At 33.9% G+C, this 1,270-nt stretch overlaps 1 protein-coding gene across 1 annotated transcript; it reads right to left on the bottom strand.

The window, feature by feature from the left end:
• Window positions 1-3: 3 nt before the first annotated feature.
• LOAG_15762 (zinc finger protein) lies at window positions 4-1,147 on the bottom strand. The gene is made up of 2 exons (XM_020448967.1): window positions 1,052-1,147; window positions 4-951 (listed from the first exon to the last, which is right to left on the bottom strand). Exons 1-2 carry the CDS (start codon window positions 1,109-1,111, stop codon window positions 337-339), a joined length of 675 nt encoding a protein of 224 aa, XP_020300924.1. The 5' UTR covers window positions 1,112-1,147; the 3' UTR covers window positions 4-336.
• Window positions 1,148-1,270: the final 123 nt, after the last annotated feature.

Below are 1,270 nucleotides of genomic sequence, written 5' to 3'. Positions count from 1 at the left end.
GGAGAAAGAACAAAACTACTTGTATATAGGAACAAAAAAAAATAACTAATGAACAAGCGCTAACAATAATAAGAGTAACGCAAGGTGACAGTAATAACATAAAATAAGACAAAGGGAAAAGAATATAACTAATGGAAAATATAAATAATTAGCATACATCAGAAATAATAGCACGTAATTCAGCTTCTTTCATGATTCTTCTTATGTAAATTCAACCGGTCGTAATTCAGGTAGCATTTGCCGCAGACAGTACAGTTGAAGAGTGGCCTATTTTTCACGTGAGTTTTCATGTGACTTTTCAAATACGGTTTTCGTTTGAAAACCTGCCCGCATACCTCACAACTGTACGACATCTTGTCGGTATGAATTCCCATATGTTTTTTCATATAGTCTGTTTGAGAGAAAGTTTTTCCTGCATGTGGGACAACTATAACTCTTCTCATCGGTATGAGTCTTCATATGCCTTTTCATTATGCATGATTCAGGGAAACTTTTCCCACATATGAGACAACTGTAAGGCTTCTCATCACTATGAATCTTCGCATGCCTTTTCATCTCTGATAAACCAGGGAAGTTTTTTCCGCATGTGTGGCAACTGTAAGGCTTCTCACCGGTATGACTCTTCGTATGCCTTTTCATATTGTATGATCGAGAGAAACTTTTCCCACATGTGGGGCAACTATAAGGGTTCTCACCGGTATGAGTCCTCATATGTTCTTCCATTTTTGTTATATTCTTTCCACATTCATTAGATTGCCATTTCTTACTTTTACTCACATCTTTTTGTTCAATACTCTCTTCTTGGTTTGTTGAGTTTAACCCTGTCTGTCTTCCAATTGCTACTTCGGCTTTCGGCATTTTAGCGGCTACTTCTGCTAATAACCACAAATTTCCCATTTGTTCTCCGTTCACTGATAAATCAAACGACTCTGTTTTTTCCGTTTGCACCTTCTCAAATTATATGAAATTATCAATCTCACATTATCTTAAAAACTTAATATCTTCGAAATACTGTAATGTTGTCTTGATTCTTAACTTTAAATGAACTTACTGTAGTTTGAATGTTGTCCAGTTGAACGAAGAAGATGACGACAAAATAGATGAAATGCATATTGAAGAGAGTAATTTCCTTGCCTATTCTGAAAAATATTCAAGTTTACTAATGCAATGAATAGTTATGTATAAGAAATAAGACTGCCTGCTATTTGACATTTAAAACTGAATTATCTTTTTATTAAAAAGATTTTATTATTAAAAACTTTTTATTATT

This window comes from Loa loa (genome assembly GCF_000183805.2).
Source record: "Loa loa unplaced genomic scaffold supercont3.2639, whole genome shotgun sequence".
In the NCBI taxonomy this organism is placed as follows: Eukaryota; Metazoa; Nematoda; class Chromadorea; order Rhabditida; family Onchocercidae; genus Loa; species Loa loa.
Note: the sequence above shows the minus strand (reverse complement) of the source record. Positions and strands in the feature narration are given on the sequence as shown.